The 18,991-nt window shown below is 40.3% G+C and overlaps 1 protein-coding gene across 3 annotated transcripts in view; it reads left to right on the forward strand.

Annotated features, from left to right (window-relative positions):
* The window catches only part of sema3h (sema domain, immunoglobulin domain (Ig), short basic domain, secreted, (semaphorin) 3H), a 59,715-nt gene that overhangs the window by 36,178 nt on the left and 4,546 nt on the right, over nucleotides 1-18,991 (forward strand). The window contains exons 9-17 of one of the 3 annotated variants that reach the window (XM_075476321.1): nucleotides 12,135-12,204; nucleotides 14,373-14,517; nucleotides 14,646-14,735; nucleotides 15,023-15,152; nucleotides 15,229-15,317; nucleotides 16,441-16,482; nucleotides 17,079-17,236; nucleotides 17,762-17,823; nucleotides 18,833-18,975. In XM_075476321.1, coding sequence (XP_075332436.1) covers nucleotides 12,135-12,204; nucleotides 14,373-14,517; nucleotides 14,646-14,735; nucleotides 15,023-15,152; nucleotides 15,229-15,317; nucleotides 16,441-16,482; nucleotides 17,079-17,236; nucleotides 17,762-17,823; nucleotides 18,833-18,975 — 929 coding nt within the window. The remainder of the gene's footprint in view (nucleotides 1-12,134; nucleotides 12,205-14,372; nucleotides 14,518-14,645; nucleotides 14,736-15,022; nucleotides 15,153-15,228; nucleotides 15,318-16,440; nucleotides 16,483-17,078; nucleotides 17,237-17,761; nucleotides 17,824-18,832; nucleotides 18,976-18,991) is intronic. The other 2 variants (XM_075476323.1, XM_075476322.1) reach the window with 2 other exon arrangements.

The raw sequence follows: 18,991 nt of genomic DNA on the forward strand, positions 1-18,991 counted from the left end.
TGAGCAGTGGAGCAGGTAGTGAGTACAGAGTATTTTATTTATGCTTCTTATAACCTGCTGCCTGTAATAGATAAAACTGGGGAGGATTTCTCACTGCACTGCATATCTATCATCACTTTAATTCAAGCAATGTTATTTTCTCCACTAAAATGGAGATTAAAATGTTTTGAATGCCAGGAGTCCGAAAAATATGCTTTCTGGTTGAATTATAGGGTTTACATACATACTTTTACATACATACAGATTATTCTCTGTTAAACTCTACTGTACCACTCTGTAACCATTCTCCCAAGATGGCGCTTAGAGCCACAATGTCTAACTTTGGAGGCCAGTGCCTTGTACAGTAGGCCACTGGAGCTTTAAATGAATAATGTACAAACACTTAGACACAATTGTGAGAGGTACATTAACTGCAAGGAGTAAGCATGGTAGTCCAAAGCAGTGTTGGCATGTAACATCTGCGCCAGTGCTCAGCGGTCTGCATGACCCCTGGTTAATAGAGCCAGAGCACATCTTTTGTGCTACTCTGATGACACTCACTTCAACTGTCTGGGTCATATTTGATCAGTCATATATGACTTTTTGTCTGCATTACAAATCGGGGATAAGGGAGGACTTTGGAAAAGAATTGGAACAAGAACTTTAGGACTGTATTATATCTTTTCCTTTTAGAAAAGAGTGTATGACATCCTGAAATGGATAAAAGATAAAGAAAGCACTGAAGCTCCTCTTCTTATCATTTGGAGAATTTGAACTGCTCTTAAAACAAGGCTACTTGATTGCACCCAAGGACTCTTAAAAGTTGTTCATGTGGCAGGGATAGTCCAAACAATACGAATACCTTTATTCGTCCCACAGTGGGGAAATTTTGATGTTGCAGCAGCAGCAATAGATAGAGAAAAATAAGAAATACCAACATAGTAAAGGAATTAAAATAGCATTATAAACACTATAAATAATAAACAATATAGGACATATATACATAAGTATATATATATATTTAGTTGGATATATTGCACATTAAACTCTTAGACTGTTCAGTCTTGGTGAGTGTGTGGTCTGGATGCTAAAGTCATGCAGTCATGACCAGTCAGGCTGCAAAGCCAACACACTTCTGCTGTCAGTCACCCTAGATGGGAATCACACCAAAAGTCCCTGGCTTAGGAGGCCTGTTCCTCATCCATTAGTCCACCAGGGCTTTCATCAAGTAGTTTGGATGTATTTGCACGATATGTAGGAATGTGGACAGCAAGGTGTACACGTGGCAATGCAAAGGAGTGAAACATTAAGAACATGAGATAAAGGATGAAATGAAACATAGATGCTTGCCCTGACCTCTGTGTTTTGGACCAGCACCACTCTGCTATCAGTCATCCCTCCCAGTGCCTTTTCTGGTGAATGCTTGATGAATCAGGTTTGTGCAACAACTTACATGAAAGTTTACTTTCTTATCTCAGCAGTTTGTGTAAACAGAGAACGTTCAGCGTAAACACAGAGAAAATCTCAGGATAACAATTTGTGCGCGCCGTATATTAACACATGCAGTAAATCCTCCTCATGTAGTCCAGTACCAACACTTGCCCAGGTGCAACAATAACAAACACTTGGGAGAAAAAAAAGAAACACTCACACACAGTTTTACAGTTGTTAAAACACAAAGTCGGGCCTCAGCCTGTCTGTGTACACAAAACAGTTCGGACTTGTCTGGAGCACAAAAACATTTTTGCCCAGCATGCCTGTGGCCATGTTTTACACATCTGATAAGGGTGCATACAAATTTGTTTGTGAATACACTTCAGCAACACACACACACAAAACCACAAATCCCATATACAGGAGATTAACACATCAGGTTAAGAATGCTTCCAGTGTTGTGTTTATGCCATGCTCTGCCACACAGAAACACTACAAATCCCATAAATCCTTAACAATCTACGGGTCCCTGGGCTGTGTACGCCACCTGGCTGCGTGTAGGTGTGTATGTATGAGAATTCTGGGGGAAATTAAGATCTGTCTGAGGTTTTTCTGGGTTGAAACACTAAATAAATCAGTCTATATTCTTCAGGTAACATTCCAGATACAAAGCTGTATGACCACTCACCCTTCCAGTAGTTTATGTGCAACTCCAATTCCAAACAAGTTAGGACAGTTTGTAAAATGTAAATAAAAACATAAAGCAAGGATCTCATAAACCAACATCCCTTCACAATAGAACACACTACAAAACCATGCTGTTGTAACAGATGTGGTATGTCATTTTTTCATTGTCTTGCTGAAATATGCAAGGCCTTCTCTGAAAAAGTATTAAAATAGTAATAGAATTTTCCGTATTGATGGTTCCTTTCCAGATGTGCATGCTGCCAGTTCCTTGGACACTAATGCACCCACTTACCACCAGGTGTCGCATATTCTTCGAACATAATTTATTGACCATATCCACATTGCATGAACAACCCTGAGGGGGACAGTCTCATTTAAATGGCACACAGAGATTTTTTTTCCCCCAAAAAGACATCTATTCTTGTAAAATCAAGTGTTTCAAGACAGATTGCATAGTTTGATGGTCCTGAGTCGGGGCTAATTGTTATTTCTTCATGGTGTCCCAATGAATTTGTTTTAATTTTCAATAATTATGATTAATGAATGAATAAATTTATTGGATTTCTCTTAGTTCTAGATATTTTGTGTAGTAGTGACACTGTTATAGCATGAAAAAAAAAACACATTTCAGTAGTTATTTCAACAAATGCCCCAAAATTACATTTTTTTTAATTTTTGAAGACTTGTTATAAATGGCTTATTCCCCTTTAATCCCTTTACTATATATTTAAAGTTTTTTACTCCCATGTTTGAAGTTTTTGAACACCTTCCACTTGGCTTTGTTTTGACCGAAGCATCTGGTCGGCAGTCACCACATGGACTGATTCACAGGACTGGGTTGCTTTGAGTTCATTGTTCTGTTGTTTTTGTGTCTGGAGTCATCACGACTTTGTTCGCTTTCATAAACCTCATTGTCAATATTTTGTCTCTTTCTGTTGATGCCGCTAGTTTGAAACAAGTTCACTCAACCAAAATTAGTCAAACACCAGTGGAATGGAATCTCAAACTATTCAGATTTGTGACCGTCTCACATAAAAAGAGTCTTCGCTGTTTACAGCTGTTGTCTTGGTCGCTGTGGTTGTTGTTGTAGAGGAGAGTCATGCTATGAGGTTTAAGAGCTGGAGGCAGACAACCCTCTGTGGCCGGAATTAGTGTCCTAACACCAGAGACACTGAGGTATTTTCAGCCATTTTTTTCATCTATTCTTGTCTGAGTTTGTAAGATTCAATGTTCTAGACATAAGACAGCACCCATACCCTTTCCATAAACAGAAAAGACAGAACATGACTGGAACAACTTGTGGACAGTGCTGATGTATGGGAATGATGATGGTTAGACAGAGAATCTATTCATCTATTTTTGAAATGATACACAGTTCAAAAAGCTAAGCACAGAAACAGAACACATGTGCAACATCTCTCATCTCACCAAGTCTTTTTGTATATTTTGAGTCTGAAAATTACAAAGAAATTTGAGGTAGAAAATCTGCCACTGGTTGCTGTAGGGGATCATTTTCATTGTGGTAAAGCAGAGATCTATTATTTACCTTCTTTGCAATTGAATTAGCATGTACTGCACATAGGGATTTTTAACAGCTGTAGCAACTAAGAAATGGTGATTAATCAGTTTGCTGGTACCATACAATCCAGTTATCACTCCCAGGGATAACCCCCCGACAAGGGGAAGCTGTTGTGAGCCACAATTTCTAAGAAGAGTGATTTTAATGAGAAAAAATGATCTTTACTGAACTTGACAGAACCATCGTAGTCAGAACCGAGAGTGAGCTATCAGCCGCTCTACAGACTGGTTAAATGTCACTTTCAATCTGCAAATTGGAGCTCCTGTTTCACAGCCTCTGTGTGAAATGTTTAGGCTGCGGCTACACGGAAACGTTTTTCACTGTAAACGATACTTTTTCTTATCGTTTCACTGTCGCGGCCACACGGAGCCGGCGTTCCCACTACCCCAAAACGATAGTTTTTGAAAACGGGTTCCAGAGTGGGAAAGTTTGAAAACGGCCTCGTTTCGTTTCCATTGTTACAGCTAAAACGTTTTTGCGTCAGTCACACGTTGACGCTGGGAGCCAATTTTAACACTTCTCTATTGTCTCACAGCGTGGCGTGACACAGTGGCGTGTGTACTGCCTCGTTTCATCGTTTTCGTCTGGACAGCAGCGCGTTTCCGTGTGGTCGCAAGAATTTTCGAACCCGTTTTCAAAAAAAACCTCGTTTCGTTTTCGTGTAGCCGTAGCCTTAATTTACCAAACAAGGTTTTAAAACTCGGCCATGGGCTGTGCGCATTCTGGCATGCTTCCATTAAAAGATTTTCGCAACTACTGCATTAAACCTTGAAATAAATGTCCATGGTACCACAGAGGTGCTTTATCCCCTTTTCATTTATTTATCTTTTAAGAATGAATATGTTTTCAGCTTTGATTCCCAGGGATTCCTTAAAAGTAGAACACACATATAGAATTTTATTTTGAATAGAAGCCTTTTTTGTATTGTCTTAAGAAGCAAAGACAAAAATATTTTGCAGTACTCCGGTGCTCCAACTATTGACCCTACGTCTATGATGGATGGAAGCTAAATATCACTAACAGCAGGAGCGACATTTCAGAGAGATTGATGTTTTATGGGCAACCCTGTTCTTCCAAAGACTTTTTTACTCCAAAACTGATCCTGCCTTACAGTCAGTTTTGGAGCCATTTAAATATTTGGTGAGGAAAAGCCAAAAACCTCAAAAGAGACGATTGAGGGGAAAATCCATTACACTCCATGTATGAAGTAAGGATAGAGCATCTGTGCCATCGGTACTCCCAACCCTGTCAAATGAATCTGGCAACTGCATTTCCACTATTTACTGCTCAGTTACCTCATCAGCTTTTGCCTAAAGTGGGTAGGAAAACATGTTTTGTGATACCGAAGACATTTATTTTGCTTTGACTCCCCCACTGAGCTGGCCTAATCCATCACGGCTTGTATGAAGATATTTGAATGGAGGCCCAATTTATCAGTAGGAGAAAACGAAAATAGATGGAGAGGGGACTGAGGGGGGTGGGGCAAGTAGAAAGAGGGCAGAGGTTGCAACATGAAGTGTTGACAAGACAAGAGAAGAACAAGAGAGGAGGTGGCAGAGGAGATTAAAAGCAGAGGGCAGGATATAGATGAAGAGTGTAGGAGCTGTTATTTCAGTGTCGTTACTTTTAAACTGTAAAGGAGAAGGTGGCGAAGACAAGGAATGGGAGAAGGAAAGTGTTGCTGATTAGGAAGAGCTCTGGAAACAAGTTTGGCCTCAGGGTAGGAAAAATAAAATGAGAACCAGAGGACGAATTTAATGACTAAAGAATGAAGAGGGAAGAAGAGCTGTTGTCAAATGAAGTAAGCTGTTCCTAAGGAGGGCACAAAAAAAACAAAACAAATACAATCATGAGTATTTCTGGTGTTGCTGGTATTTCAAGGTAATTATGACTTCTAAACTGGAAACTGCTGAAGCATCAGCAGAGTTTGCCTGCTTGTACATCCTCCACTTTGATATCAGTTTCTGTTCCACTTGAGCTAAAGTGGACTGATTCTCACAGTCACCAGAAAAGAATTTCAGGAGAAATTGTATGAGAAAGGTGAGGTAACTGTGGAAGAAAGGTTCCTTGGATTAGTTTAATGATGCTACCAATGTGTTTGAAAGAGAGGAAAATGGTAAAACCTGAGGTAATGATCACAGATTAATGACTAGAAAAGAAAGAAACTGCAGACCAGCTAGAAGTCATTTTAAGGGAGGGCTGGCTGAAGTTAAAGAAGTATGGAAATTCGGTTGATTGGAAAGGATACAGAGGACAGTTAGTTGGTGAGTGCAGGTAGGGAATAGGAAGAAGGAGGAAACAATGAAATGTGGGGATTTTTGAGGCTGTAATTTTTATGCATCCACCAGTGCAAATCACATTGTGAGACTTTGTTAATTTTTTGTTGTTGTAAAGTAATGGATAGTTGGATTTCTAATTTAGATTTGCTGGTCAAAACCCCCAAGAAAATGGACTTTTTATGACTCAAAAAAGGTGCCAATGTAATTAAATGCACTATTGAAATTGTTATTCAATAACACCACAAAAAAAGCTAAGTCGGGGTATATAAATGGGTATTTAAACTGAGTGAGACTTCAAAGTAAAGATAAGAGCGGTGGATAGATGGGGAAAAATGTGTCACAGAGAAAAATACTGAATACCAGAGAGATTAAGTCCAGTAGCCGAGGGGGTTAAAGGACCAGATAAGATGGACGGAGGGCTGTTATTGGCGAATTACTGTAAAATGGCTTGTGCACCAAAAGGTGACAGGGAGGAGGAGGAGGAGGAGGAGGAGGAGGAGGAGGAGGAGGAGGAGGAGGAGGAGGAGGAGGAGGAGGAGGAGGAGGAGGAGGAGGAGGAGGAGGAGGAGGAGGAGGAGGAGGAGGAGGAGGCAGCAAGAGTTGGTATTCAGGGCGGCTGGACAGGGAGGAAGAGAGAACAGTGAAGAATAGGGGTATTTGCCTGGGGGGATTCAAACCAGACAATTAGAATGAGGGGGAGGAGGAAGATGCAGGTCTGCGGGCTAGACAAGACTATCTTCCCTTTGGGGTAAACAGCCTTGTTTTGTTTAGAGAAGAAGACACAAGAACAATTCACCAGAGAAAATAGGCCAGACAGACAGATGGACGGGGAGATGGAGGGAAAGAGAGATAGCTGGAGGAAAGGATGGAGGCAAGGAGGGACAGCGAAAGTGAGAGACAAAGAGAAGAAGGACCCCCAGAGGGATCCTCGGGAGTCCAACTCGATTTTAGAAAGGGAGACTGGATGAGCACCTGATTAAAGGATAAAGTGTTTCAAGAAAAGGAGAGAAAATTCAGAGGGAGACAAAGGAAGCCCGAGTATTTGGGAATGAAAGAGGAGGAGGATGTGGTTGAAAAGATAAGAGAATATGAAGCTGTTTCATATAACTGCAACATGATTAAAAACTTTAAATCAGAACTCCCACCTGTTTTAATGATCAAACCTTCTTGGCTCACCTGGTCACACCAAGTCAGGTCAGAATTGACAGACAGAAGCAGACTGACCTCATATATCCTTCATAAATATGTGTGTTTTGTTTTTCCTCCCCTGTTAAAGATTAATGACAAGAAAGTCACTACGTTTTAATAAATCAGGCAGGCGAGAAATTTGGAAGTGAGGCACAGCGGCACTAAATCAGTTGTGATTTAAACTCGTCATGGAGCGATAACAGGGATTCTTTTTGCCAGGCTGAGCCGTAAATAACTGAAACGTCTTCTTCAAAGTCTGTAAAAAAAAAGCTTTAACAGTGTTTTCATGTGGAGATGAATGCACACTAAGGTGCTGTGAAGAAAGAGAGTAACTTTCAAACAGGCTTCAGAGTTTTTTCCTGCCAGGATTACCAAAGTTTGTATTAACTTTATGCAGGACTTTTTCAATATCGAGCTGAGTGTATTTACTTTTATCTGCTATGAGGCCTCCCTTCCATCTGGCTTTGAAACACGACTCTTTATTACTCACAGTAAATTGTCATCCTCTTGCCAGCTCACATTCCTTTTGACATTTTTGGAGCATTTTTGGAGAGGTGTAGCACTGTGGAAGGAAGTGTCAGTCTGGTTAGGACTAGAATATCTGAACAGCTATCACACTTTAAGATGAAGTGTGAATCTGCCATCAGTGGATCCAAGTTTTCTCCTTTTAAATCTAACCAACAAATAATAGATTGGTTTCCAGTTTGATCCATTCATTGATATTCAGTGTGATACCTACGTTGATCCCTTGTTACCATCATCAGGTCAAAATTGTCAAGTACTTTGGTTTTGCATAGATGTTAACATGCTAAACTGAAGAAGTAAACATGAACTTTCTAAATGCCAGTCAACATGTTTACATGCTAATGTTAGCATTTAGCTCAGAGTGTTTTGCTTTTAAACCAAAGTCACATTACTTGGTTTACCTGCATGTCTTGACTTGGAAGTCCACTGAACTGTAACAATTATTAGTCTAAAGTGTCTGCCACTTGAATTCCTTTTTCCTCGCCTCTTACCTCTGCACCTCTTGTTTATCATTCCACAGCTCAAACATGAGTCCCACCATCATACATCAGTGCTTCGTTGTTAACATGGCCAAATATGGTTATTTCTACCTCTGCAGATCTTCTGTGGACAACTGAGGTCAAGTGTACATTTGGATGGACTTACAAATGGTTTTTTTTATTTGATTTTTGCTCTCTCTGATCACCATCAGATCAGTGCTCCCACCAGGTTTAAAGAGATACTCAACAGTTACATGCACAGTTGAGTTGGGCTATGATTACAGCTTAATTGGGCCATTTGATTAGACCACCGTCCTTGCCCCAGTATACATGCAGAGGAGTGAAGTGAAGTTCCTGACTGAAGTATGTCCAACACCGCAACACAACAACTGTGTGAGAAAACATAGCAGACATTCTGCTGTTTCTAACTTTCTCTGTGGGAGTTCGTCACGCATTTAATTCAGCCAAATTCACTGCACAGATGTTGTCTTTAAGTTAGTTGAACACTGATTTTGTCAGATGACGCTGTGGTTTTAAAATCTGGATTTTGTTAGAGCAAGGCAGCAGTGTGGAAATGCTTTAAGCAACCGCAAGTTGAAACATAGTATTAATGGGTGGATTTTCAATAATTTCTAACACATTTAAGCGTCTGACAAAAGGAACAAAAAGAAAAATAAGTGAATGAGAGGAGCTTTATTGGGAATTTGGCTACATGAACACTTACGCTTTACTATTTTTTACAAAAAGATTAAACTTGTGGTCAGTGCACCCAGGCCCATTTTAATTAGGTTGAGTATATACATGCAGAGTGATTCAAACCCCACTCACGGTATCTGGGTGTGTTTTTTTTAAGAAGCTCACTTTCATCCGATTGTGATCGGACTAACTTTTTTACATGCATTTTAAAAGTTTGGCTTTAGTTAGTTAATAGTTTTTTTAGTGTCACATACACGTGCTTACTATCCGTTTTATTCCCCAAAGGAGTCCCACCAGACTGATTGTGTGGCTATAGAACTTGATTTTTTTACATTGAAAATCTAAGATGCTCTTCTTTCACTCTGACTCACTCCTTCCTAGAAAAACATTAATGAGTTTTGGATAAAAGAACAAAGCACACAGCATATACGTCATCCAGAGTAATAAAACAAACCTGCTATAAAAAACAATAACCTTTAAGATGAGTGGAAGGGATGGGAGAAAACCAAGGGATGATAAAGGTTTTGATTGATGAAAGGAGTTCAAGAGTGAGAGGCATTCTTTGGAAGATGTGAACCGGAAAAGAGAACTAACTAGAAATGATGGTAGTGGGGAGAGGATGTGGGAAAAAAGATGGATGGAGCAGTCTGTGGTAAAGAGCGAGGGCATGAACAGAAGTAAAGCAAGAGATAACAAAAGCAAGACATCTACTTTGGGATTTATAAGCAGAAACATTAAAGAAGAGGCAGTTAAGAAAATTCAGTCATGAAGCAGTGATATATTAAAGGACAGAGGGAGTGAGATATCTGTGCTCTGCAGGCTGGAGACTACCCGTAGCCCTCTTTCAGGCCCGATTGTCCAACAGTGCATTAGTGGGTATTTATGAGCTTTTCTTCCTGCAGTTTTACGTGTGTGTGTGGGGGGGGGGGGGTACATGCATGTGGCCATGCATGCTTTTATTTCTGTGTTTGATGTGTGAGCTCTCCAAAATTATTAGTTGCTGTGTGTGGCGAGTGTGTGGTGATGCATGTGTAGTTGTAAAGAGATGAGATTAGCCTTCCTGCAGGGCCGTAGTTCCATGGAGGCCACCTGAAGCAGCAGGAACGACTGGAATGCGGTAACTGTGATACGCTTCACCGTCTCCATCACCACAACAACGTCTCCGCCTCAGCATGGGAGGGGAGAGGAGAGGAAAGGATTGATGCAGAGACATAAAGAATGCATCATAAACTTGTTTGAAACATCAACTTCCAAATTTAGTGCCGCAAACTCTGTGTCTTAACATTACCCTGATCACTGTGAGCTTCTATGATTTTTTAAAGCTATTTGCCAAACCTACCAGGAGCTTAATCGAGTTGTGTATTTATAGATAATCACAGCATGCCACCCAGAAAACAAAGCGCTCTGTTTTCCGCTATTGTGATGATGTGATAAAACATTACCAGCTCTTATCTGAGACAGAAGTGCAAAACAGAAAACCTTTGAGTCATTGTGATTTGAATAAACTGTGAAGGCCAAGGCCTTGTCTGAGCTGTCACAGCAAACAATAGAATCATACAACCATGAGAGAAACTAGAAAGAAGGGGGGACAACTACGTCGATAATGTAGTTAGTTAGTGTTTTTTAGGAGACAAAATATCAGCCATGAATAGAGTCACAGTTGTCCAACTGTCCCGTACTGTGTGAAATATCATGCTGCTGTGTCACAGTAGTTTCCCCATTGAATGAGTGGATTTAGGAAGCATGTTAGATTATCAGTTGTTATACGCACTTCTGTCTGAATGTGAGTTTCATTGTTGAAGTTATCAAGTCTTTTTTTTTAGTTTTAAAGGAAACTAGTATATATTGTCCCCTTAATAGCTATTTTTGTGTTTGTCAGCTTCATGGCCAGTCTTTCTTGGGTTAATTGATGTTTTCTTCTATTTGTGAAGTGTTTCACTGTAACTTGGTATTTAAAAAATTACAGCTATTAACCGAGGTTAGAAACTGTGATTGGTCCTAATTGTAGACTGATCAGAAGCAGTGTGTTTAAAGATAAATGGGAAAAACAGGAGACAGATACGTCTAACTAGTAACTCTGTCATCTAGCTATGCATCTCAATACCTTAGGAAATAACTATTCTGCCTTCAGCTTACAAATGCATCTTTTTCTTGATGCCAAAGTTTGCAGGACAAGAAAAGCTTCTTACTTAAATTGCCTTGGAATAAAAAGAATGATGATGTTTTGTAAAGTGAAATCATTTCCTCTTACCCCAGTCAGTGAAAGCAGATGACCACAGCCCCCCGAGCCCGCTATTGCTCTATTAAAAGGAGGATTTGGGTTTCTCTGTGTACACAAATAATTTGACATGAACAAAAGTAATCTTTTGTTCATGTCAAAATATTTGTGTAACTGTAAAATTATTGGTTTTCCTTACTTTTGGTTTCCAGTTCCAGCACAAATGTCTCAGGTGGGAGGGTTTATTGAGTGCTCCCTTCCCACTGGCTTGGGAGTTTTTGAGTGACAGCTCAGAGTTCACAACATTGCTTTGTGCAAAAAGCTGACAGAGATTTATATGCACAATTTAGAATGTTGAAAAGAACATTTTTAACCCTGCTGATTGAGTCTTACCGACAGTCAACAGTCGGTGATACAATGCAACCATGAAACCATTTACAAAAAATCCTTATGTGCACCAGGTTGAATCGAATTTGCACTGATTATGACTGAATTATGAGCTTTTAAAGACAAAACGTTGAGAGAATCTGCGCTACATGAGAGACCAGAAGCGGAGCAACACCAAAGTGATAAAAATGCAGGAAACGTTGTGAACTGCTGTGTTTTAAATGAAGAGCAAAGACTGGAGCTCGATGTTGGTGTGTGACAGCAGGTGTTGTTCTCCTGCAGCGGACTCAGGCCTTAACTCTCCCACTGCGGCTGGTTATTAATGGCTACAGATTCATTACAAGCAGCCAGTCAGCTTTGCTGCCAGCACACCCAACGCTATTAGTCACATATTCAGACTGACGGATGCACACACTCAGATACACACACACAGACTTATACATAATGAATGCAAAGCGCCTGATCCAAACACAGAAACACAGACCATCCCACGGTCTCATGAAAATTGCTCACAGAGATAGATGCATAAAGTGCAACACATCTTGAATTTTTTGGTAATACAGAGATTCTTACAGTTTTTACTGTGGTTTAACTAACATTTTACCATTTTCTCTCTTGTCATTCCCCCTTTCTATCCATCCCCTCCCTCACCTCCTCATTCTCCGCGGATGTTCTCCATCCAGAGGACATCTTTATTCTCCATGGGAAAGACAAGAAAAATCCTCTCATCTATGGCTTGTTTACCACTTCAAGGTATTTGCCTCTGTAATAAAAGAAATCCTGGGAATAGAATCATGTGTAATTTGTAAGCTATATGCAGCCTTGTTTATGTGTTGAAAATGGCAGCCGGGTGGGAAAAGAGAGACAGTCTTTCATTTCTGCTGGGAGAGCAAATTATTCCTTCAAAGCAAGCTTATAGCAAAAAAAAAAATAACATTGAGTTAAAGGTATCCATCTATTTCTACAGTCAGACACTGTTCCAAGTGAATTTTTTTTTCTTTTGAGTGAGAAGTGAGGGAAAGAAACGTAGAGTCCAATAATGTGTAAGACAAGAAAAGGACTCCAGCTGAGGAACTGCAGGCTTCACACTGTATTCACACAGCACTAGTGACCACATAAGTTACAATACCCCCTGTTTATGTCCCTGATCTCCATGAACATCTGCATGGCTGCATTTATCAGTCCTCTGTGGCTAAATAAAAAACTTATTTTACCCTGAGCTAATCACCATCTACATTGTCTTGGATCATGTTCATACACGATGAGAGTCAGTGAGAAAGAGCGTCTGTGACGGGATGTGAATGCCTCATGTGTCGCACACAGATGTTGATGTCACACACTGTGAGACACACATCGCCCGCAACGTCTTATGTCACAGTGACTCATGAATGAAATACATTCATAATATAACAACATATGAGCTGTCATCATCACATCACCATCAGTGCATCACTGCGCCACCACCTGTGTATTTCTTTCTGGCTTAGACACAGAAACCAGACTCTTAACATCACAATGCTTTAAAAATTAAATCAATATGAGAAGCGCCATATGAGGTTGACCACAGTCCTTGGGAGGTAAGCTTTCTGTATGAAGGAAATGGGAATTTACTTATATGATAGAATACAGGAAGAGAAATGCAAAACTTCAGCAAAGAAGGCAGACTGGAAGAAAAGGGCTGACATTCAAGGAGACAGAGTCATGAAGACTGAACGTCGGGTAAATAAATGCAGAACCCATAAAAGTAGGCCATTTCTGAAATAAAGAAGTGGGGGAAAAGTGAGGAAAAATCAGAAAAAAAGAGTGCCTGAGTAGCCAGCTAGAAATAAATGCCAACATTTTGTCATTCTCCCCAAGTTTCTGTGGGCATCCCACACTCTGAGAGTTTCTGAGCTGGACACCAAACTCCACAGTAGCAGCTGAAGTATGACAACGTTTGGCAAGGCGGAGCAGGGTGTTGGTCTGTCTTTTGGGATCTGTAAAGTGCCTGGAATCTCAGCGGGAAACAGACAGAAATCCAAAGCATCACCAGGGTGGGGTCACAACCGCAGAACTGCAGGGTGCAGGGGGGGTCATTCCTTCTGAATGGAAACTCGTCTCTTTGGTACAGTCACGATTGCTCCCACATGCTGGGTTTTGAGTCTGTAAACTGTGGATCTTTCATCTGTCCTTTTCTTTGCTTTTTATTTTGTTTTCCTCCTTTTCTATCACATGGACGGTATCCGACATCAGATTGTTGAGTTATTGTTAGTAAAATGCTGCTTTTGTGAGGCTGATGTTTATTCCTTTGGGGGCGCCCCACTGCTAGCCTTGTTGTCTCATTTGCAGCATTAGTGTTTTTAGGATAAAAAAAAAAATGTGTTGTCGTGGTCAGAATTTTTGACGTCTCAGACTCTGAAATACTAACATCCTATCTGGTCCACTTTTTATTGAGAAGGAATTTAAGAGAACCTCCGCCTAAGGAACACATGAAAGAAAGACATACGACACGTGTCACCCACTGAGGGAAACCACCCTGAGTCATCATAACGTGGTTATAACTTCTCTTTCTGTTCTCTTTCTACGTTTCAGTTAAACGCGCTTTGCTAAAAGTCTTCCAGAAATCAGGGTGTTAACTGCAGTGGTTGGCATGTGTTGTGGTAGGAACTTGTGCTCTCAGAGCAGCACACTCATCCTATTTGGGGTTTGGGTTGGAGCACATTCAGTGAATTGATGCGTTCAAGTCGAAAAGCCACAATGAGTCACCCCTTGTCATACAGCGCATCACTTTCGTAAATCCCACTTACAGCCTGGAGTCCACAGCAGCTCATCAAGAGAAATAATCAAAGAAATACTCAGCTTATGTTGTTACTCATGCTGCCAGGGTGGAAGAATTATAGTTGGAAATATGATCTCACTGTGCTCTTCTGCTTTGTCCTCAGTGATATCCTGAATGGTTCAGCTGTGTGTGTTTATCGCATGGAGGATGTGGTTCGAGCTTTTAAAGGAAACTTCCTTCATAAGGAGGGACCTCAGTATAAATGGGCTGAGTTCACAGGCAAGGTGCCGTATCCACGACCAGGAACTGTAAGTTAATACATAAAACTGTCTCCTTCAGACATGTTTTTTTTTTCTTAATTAATGAATACCACCCCCAAAGCAGTGTGGGAGTTATGAAAAAGCAAATAAATGATTCTCCCCCCTCTCGCTCTCAGTGTCCCAGCAGCACTTATGGAAGCTACAGCTCCACCAGAGAGTATCCTGACGACGTCATTTTCTTCAGCAGGACTCACCCGCTGCTGCAGGTTCAGCTGATATTTCACTTGATTGAATTACACCAATTCACTTTAATTAGACTGTGGCCTATTTTGCACTGGGTCAAGTAATCTTACCTCTCTATATTCGCCCCAAAGACTTAAATTAAATTAGAAAATTGAATTAGCACATTCCTTACCACCTCATCACTGAGCACATGAAAACCTCATATTAGTGATAAACAACAGGGCTGGTTGAACTAACACTGAAAAATAGTTATCTGATACTTTACATTTAATATGATATATATAATTTTTTTATGTAATTCACGTTTCAGGAAAATGTGCTGCCGTTAGGAGAGCGCCCCCTGCTGGTCAGAGTGGGGGTCCACTACAAGTTCAGCAAACTGCTGGTGGACAGAGTGGAGGCTGTGGATGGCACTTATGATGTCCTGTTCATCGGCACAGGTCTGCAGCTCATCTTTTTAAACCCCCAAGATCCTTTAGATCATAAAATGTCACTAAAAGTTCTTTGATTCTTCAGACTCAGGACTCGTGCTGAAGGCCATCCATCTGCCAAGAGAGCACGGTCAGACTCAGGAAGTGACTCTGGAGCAGCTGCAGGTCTTTCAGGTACAGCAAAACTGTTCCCGCTAAGAAAGCATTCTTTATTATTTCATCTTCAGCAAATGTTTAGAAATCTTTTTTTGTATCACAACCCCACACGCATCCTTCAATGTCCATTCCTTCAAAAATCTAATCGTGAACCCTCCAAACTAGATCATTGCGTCACGTTATTGTGAAGACATAATGCAGCACAGATTTCCTTTAAGTCAGCTTGCACGAGAAAAAAAATAAATGCAGACATGGTGATGAATACCATATTTGTTCCTACCATATGGAAGTGAATAGAAGCCGCTGGCTTTAAGACGACAGCACACATTGCTCATATTGGAAATTGTGAGCAGTGAGGCAAAGCATGTGTGATTTATGCCAGATACAAAAACAGTGCTAAGCTCTGTTAAATGTAAGTGCACAGCAAACACTGAAAAATCCCTCACTGCACTGCTGGGCTTTGCCTGCCTTATATACGAATATAACACAGCTATTTATTCTTTAGACGTTAATGGCAAAAAACCCTTTTCGTTAAAAATAATCTCTCCGCCAAGTCCATGCAAATATTGACCACAAAGCTCATACAGATGCATATATTTTGAATATCATGTCAGATTATTTTTTTTACATCAGTTAACAATATTAATATTCCAGTTTAAGATTGTACGTCCTCGAGTGGCTGAAGTTGAAAAAACTTTGTGTTTACTCTCACTGTGGTTGAGATTCGCTTGTCTAAGTGTGGTTAGGCCTGAGTTTGTTGATTTGTGATTCTTTTCTTTTGTAAAAAAAAAAATAATAATAATTTCAAGTGACATCATGAGATTTCTGATTAGAGATTAGAGATCAGTTTTCAAACTAATTTGAAAATGTTTGAAGGGTGGTGGTTTGTTGTTGCATGCTAGTTTTTCTGTTAAATTAATTCAACATGTTATCTATCTATCTATCTATCTATCTATCTATCTATCTATCTATCTATCTATCTATCTATCTATCTATCTATCTATCTATCTATCTATCTATCTATCTATCTATCTATCTATCTATCTATCTATCTATCTATCTATCTATCCATCCAACTCACTTTCTTTTCTTGTTTATCTCAGTATAAACTCAGTATGTTTTTCTTCTCTCCTCCTCACAGCACAAATCACCCGTGACAGCGATGACGCTCTCAAAGAAAAAGGTAACAGATGAGAGACAGAAAACTGTCAAACTTTCAAACTCCCCAACTCTCACATGCCCACACACACACACACACACACACACACACACCAGCAGGGGCACATCCTCACACTTATCACTCATCTCTCCACCTTTCCTCTCAAAGGACATCTTCATCACCAGTTGCTATGGTTACCCCACCTCAGTGAGAGCAGTAATGAAGATATACCACACACACACATCCGTGCACCTTGCATTTTTCAAATAGTCTTGGATCCATGAAAAAGAAAATCCATAGCTCGCTCACACAACCAGACATACATATCTCGATTGTGAAAAGCAAGGATCGGCATGTTTCTTGCTCCCACACACATGCACACTCTCCCCGTGGCCATGCACTGACATTGTTGCAGTGTGAGTTAGATGTGTGACTCAGGGAAGGAAGATGAATGTGTTTGTGTTGTTAATCATCTGAAGAGGACTCAATCCCCATTTCTGTTTTCCTGTTTCTGCCTTCCTGTTCCTTGACTGTCCTTCATTCTACATCTCTCTGCCCTCATCTATTGTTTTCTCTTCCATCTCTATTTCTATCTTACGCCCACTCCCCCTCCCTTTCAGCAGTGGCTGTTTGTGGGCTCCAGTGAGGGTGTGTCCCAGCTGGCCCTGTACCAGTGCGAGCTGTACGGTCAGGCCTGCGCTGAGTGCTGCTTGGCCAGAGATCCCTACTGCACCTGGGACGGACACGCTTGCAGCCCTTATATGCCCACAGTGCGCCGGTAGGGAAGACAAATAATATTTGGACGTGCAGTGGATGTCTCCCTCCTTAAGTTGAATATTTGAACTGAAGTCTGTATGCGAGAGAAATCCGTGTAGAATGAATCTTCTTAAAATCAAATTTAAACCATATGTCGTGACAGCTTGAAATGTGGCTCGAATTACATCTCATCTCAAATCTTTCTGATCACAATGAAAGCATTTTTTCCACATGATCAAGACATGATCCCCCACAAAGTGTTGCAACAGGGCAGATTTCCTTGAAAATGCCAATGTTTGTGATGACAAGCTGACCTTTCCTTCAGTGTTGTCACGAGCAAATCAATTTAACCGATTGGATAATCCCTTTTGATTCTGATTACCTAGTGACCTTTTCTGTCGTGCCACGCTGAGGACAAACCTTACATAGAAAGCCGTCAGTGTAAAGTGTAATCACCCTGACTTACTGTGCTCTGTCTGTCATAACCCTTTCGCAGCTAATAGCAACTTCCAATTGTTAGATAACTTCAATATCTGTTTCTCTGCAGGAGAAATGCTCGTCATTTGGGAGAGGATGAAGATCCATTAACTCAATGTGTCAGACAAGGAGGTGAGGAGCAAATTTACTGGTCCCAGATCCACAATACATTTACTGTAGCCATTGTTGTATGTTGATGCTTTATAATTGGAGATTTAACTGCAGTACATATACAGTATTTGCAGAATATATGATGGGTATACAAAGTACAAGCTACAAGTCAATATTATTTATGTGGGCCAACATCACCTCCCACTCTCAGTCCTCTGTGAGGATTCAGAAAATGGAATTCTGACTTGATATATACACCGTAAAATGCAAATGTTTTGATATGTTTAGACTAGTAAAGCCTTTTTTTTCAGTCCGTGTAGGCGTGGCTGCACAGTAGAACAGAGCCCCACAAGAGGTGGAATGTCTGAATGTCTTTTGGAGTCAAAAAGACTTAAAACTTCTTTGTGGAAACCCAAGCAGTTCTCTTTAAGTACTCCATTGTTCCTGTTTCTGTCACTGACGTTTCCTAATTACATTAAGTACTGGGGACCTGAACTCACTTTGTTACCTTCTTATATTCTTCTCCTTCTTTGTGGCATCAGTTATTTTTCTTGTCAAAGTGCTGAAAGGAGCCCATGGCTGCTTATAGACTGTACAACATCTGAAGAAGCAGCGTGTTTCTAAAGAATTTAAGTGTGAATCACCTGACATTTTCTAAAAATTAACAAGCCGTAGCCTTAACAACCTAATCAAGGTCAAAGAACTGTGGAAAAGTTTTCTAAGAGCCTTTTTTTGTTCTTTTTTTAACAAAGATTGTAAAATACAAATTTTGCTTAGAATGCTGAAAGAAAAAATAGGTTTAATTTGTTTCTTTATGTCTTTGGAATCAGTTTATCTTAATGTCTAAATGTATATGAATATATTGTATCAATAATCAATTCTAAGATATATAAATATCCTGCAGTAAACTGAATATATTCAGTTATTCTGAATATTTGACAATGGAATAAAAATTGAGACATTGAGACAAAAAACATTTTGAATGTCACAACACAAAGCATCTCTAATACGTCACATCTTTTTAATTCAGCAGGGCTGCAGGTAGAGGCCGAGCGCAGGGTGATGATGGTTGCCGAGGGTAACAGCACCTACCTGGAGTGTCTGCCTCGATCCAGACAGGCTGCGGTTACCTGGTACAAACAGGCTGGAGAGAATAGTCCTGAACTAAACCAGGTACATGCACACATTT

Source organism: Odontesthes bonariensis, chromosome 10, assembly GCF_027942865.1.
Source record: "Odontesthes bonariensis isolate fOdoBon6 chromosome 10, fOdoBon6.hap1, whole genome shotgun sequence".
Lineage (NCBI taxonomy): Eukaryota > Metazoa > Chordata > Actinopteri > Atheriniformes > Atherinopsidae > Odontesthes > Odontesthes bonariensis.